Source organism: Daktulosphaira vitifoliae, unplaced genomic scaffold, assembly GCF_025091365.1.
Source record: "Daktulosphaira vitifoliae isolate Bord-2020 unplaced genomic scaffold, ASM2509136v1 Scaffold_1, whole genome shotgun sequence".
Classification (NCBI taxonomy): domain Eukaryota; kingdom Metazoa; phylum Arthropoda; class Insecta; order Hemiptera; family Phylloxeridae; genus Daktulosphaira; species Daktulosphaira vitifoliae.
Window position 1 is genome coordinate 87,725,875 of NW_026099572.1, and position 2,614 is coordinate 87,728,488.

General features: G+C 27.3%; 1 protein-coding gene across 7 annotated transcripts in view; it reads right to left on the minus strand.

Annotated features, from left to right (window-relative positions):
- The window catches only part of LOC126896314 (COBW domain-containing protein 1-like), a 29,238-nt gene that overhangs the window by 10,431 nt on the left and 16,193 nt on the right, over positions 1–2,614 (minus strand). For 6 of the 7 annotated variants that reach the window (XM_050668983.1, XM_050668985.1, XM_050668988.1 and 3 more), the window contains 2 exons: positions 563–620; positions 370–504 (listed from right to left, as the gene is read on the minus strand). In XM_050668983.1, the coding sequence (XP_050524940.1) occupies positions 370–504; positions 563–620 (193 nt within the window). Of the gene's footprint in view, positions 108–369; positions 505–562; positions 621–2,614 lie in introns of all 7 variants that reach the window. The other variant, XM_050668986.1, reaches the window with a different exon arrangement.

A 2,614-nucleotide genomic window follows, 5' to 3' on the forward strand; every position in this document is an offset into this window, starting at 1 on the left:
ATATGAAACAGCCGGTCATTTCAATGCGTGTTGTTGACGAATTACACAATAGGATATAAACTGAAATGATTATGATAAACAAAATATTGTTCTGCCGAGTCTGTTCCCTTTACAAAAAAAAAAAATGATAGGTGATGTGTTTCGATAACGATTATCGTTTTTTATACGCTTAGTTTATACAATTAAAACAAGGAATATTAACTAAATAGCTGAACATCTAGCAAGAGCAGTATTTGTTTAAAAGTAATCATTATTATTACAATTAGTACAATACGGATGAAAAAATGGATAGTATACTTATACTAACAGATGGACAAATAGACTACACGTTCTTAACTCAAATAAAGAATTTTATTTATTTAGCCTTACTTTTATTCGGATGATTTCTGAAATGTTGCCTTTATTGTCTGTCAGCGATTTGTCCCATAAAATTTGGCTTACAAAGTTATCTAAAGATATTTTCTCAATACCATCGGGTACATTTAAAGTAATAGTTCCCAAGTTCTAAAATGATTAATAATTAGTTTAAATATAAATAAATCAACCAATCATTTTTTATTACTTTATAAATGTGTGATTTTCCTTCGAAATTCTCTATGTCCTTAATCATCTGACTAATCCTGCAAGTAATGCGATTCTAANTTCTCTATGTCCTTAATCATCTGACTAATCCTGCAAGTAATGCGATTCTAATATAATATTTATCTGAATAAACTATTATTAAATGAAATAAATTCGGCTATTTCAATATTATTTTACCATAAAAATCGAATGGATCAATATATGAGATTGGAATAGACGCACGTTTATAGACAAAGGGCTAATGAAAAGTCAAGACCCCCCAGATGGTAGTACTGATCATTTAGAGGGATCAGAGATAAGCCGCAGACTAATAGGGCATTTTTATTATCATAGATGATTATTGCCACCGCATTTTAATGTTTGGACACCCAAAATATTCAGCAATAATAACAACGATAATAATTTATACGCCTTAATAACACACGTGAACATTTGGAAGTCATAATGTTGGGTTTCCAATCTAACGACTCGTAAATTCAGTAATGAAAAGCATAAGCAGCTTTATGACAATCATGGCACGTTTCAGAAATACAGTGGTATATTGATTTCATTTTATGGTCTATAAACACATGCTAGAATATTTACTCATCAATTTATTTTGTTTGCTACATTTGAGTATACCGTTTCTAGAAATTAAACGTATAGAACTAGACTATTTGCTGAGAAATATCGACATAAGGTACAAAAGTAGTAAAATTATTTAGGTACAAAAAAAGTTGCTAAAAATTTAAAAAAACGCATGATAATATTCACTCATATTTCTCATTAATTATATTAAATATGTCAGTAAAATAATGCGAAATAATTGTGCACAGTTTTTTTCTAATATAAAAACAAAATTTATTAACCAAATAATGTAAAAAGTAACTAAAAAATATTAATTATGAATTCAGAAACAAAATAAATTATGAAATAATAATAATTGAAGATTTTTTCTTGCAAAATGTATGTTAAAGAGCTCTTCGTAGCCCTGGCCTGTAATAAATCAGTTATATCAGACTTGGACGGATATAAAATTTTTTAATATTGATCACGGTCGGACTGGACTTAAAAAAAATTCCTCTAAGCTGGATTCGAGTGGGTATACAAATTTAGACAAATCTAGTTATAAGATAATAAGCTTTCAGAGAATAATGAATTTGGCCACAGCAGATTTCTATGTGTTTAAATGTAATTGCCCAAATTGCAATAGACTCGAAAATTACAATAATTATAAAAATACAAGCTTAATGTAACTGAGCTATAATAGCTCGATACAAAATAATAACTAAATTTGTAAAATATATAAAAATAAATAATAAATATATGTAAGATATATAACAAGATATAATTAAATCATAAACAAATTATCAATTTCATTGAGTTAAAATATCAAAGAAAAATGTTATTAAATGTTTTACAAAAAAACATTAATAATGGAATTTGTATGTATTAAGTAGCATAAAAAAATTATTTGAAATCAACTACAATTATTACTACTAGCGATGGGATTTTATCCTGAGAAGTGATTTACGAGTACGTAATTCGTACGTGAACAAATTTTCTTACTCTTCCACTTTGTATTAAAATTTAGGTATTATTGAGGTTCAGATGAGAAGATTTACTCTTAGGAACTACAATCAGATATATTTTATAATAATTGTCACTCGTTGATCTACAAGGCTGCCCTATTTCTTCATGTGTGGGCTAGTTCACATTTCAAATGAGTGAACAAGTAATGTATATATGTATAAAGTCTATACGCGCAGCATACCTAATTACAAAAAGGCGATTGTTTTAACGCTACCCGCTCAATTTTTCTTAATACGATATTTTTCTTTGCTTCTGTTAGTTACATATGTATCTATTTATTTGATATCAAAGGGTGCTAACTTAAACTTTTTTAAAAATATAAAATAAAAAATGATCTAATTAAGAAAATGACTATTCGATAACTACTTTTGGACCAGTATTTGAATAGTTATTAACAATTTAAAATCATAACTGTTATTTTTATTATTAGAAAATTGTCGGCTTGGGGATAACAATGTTA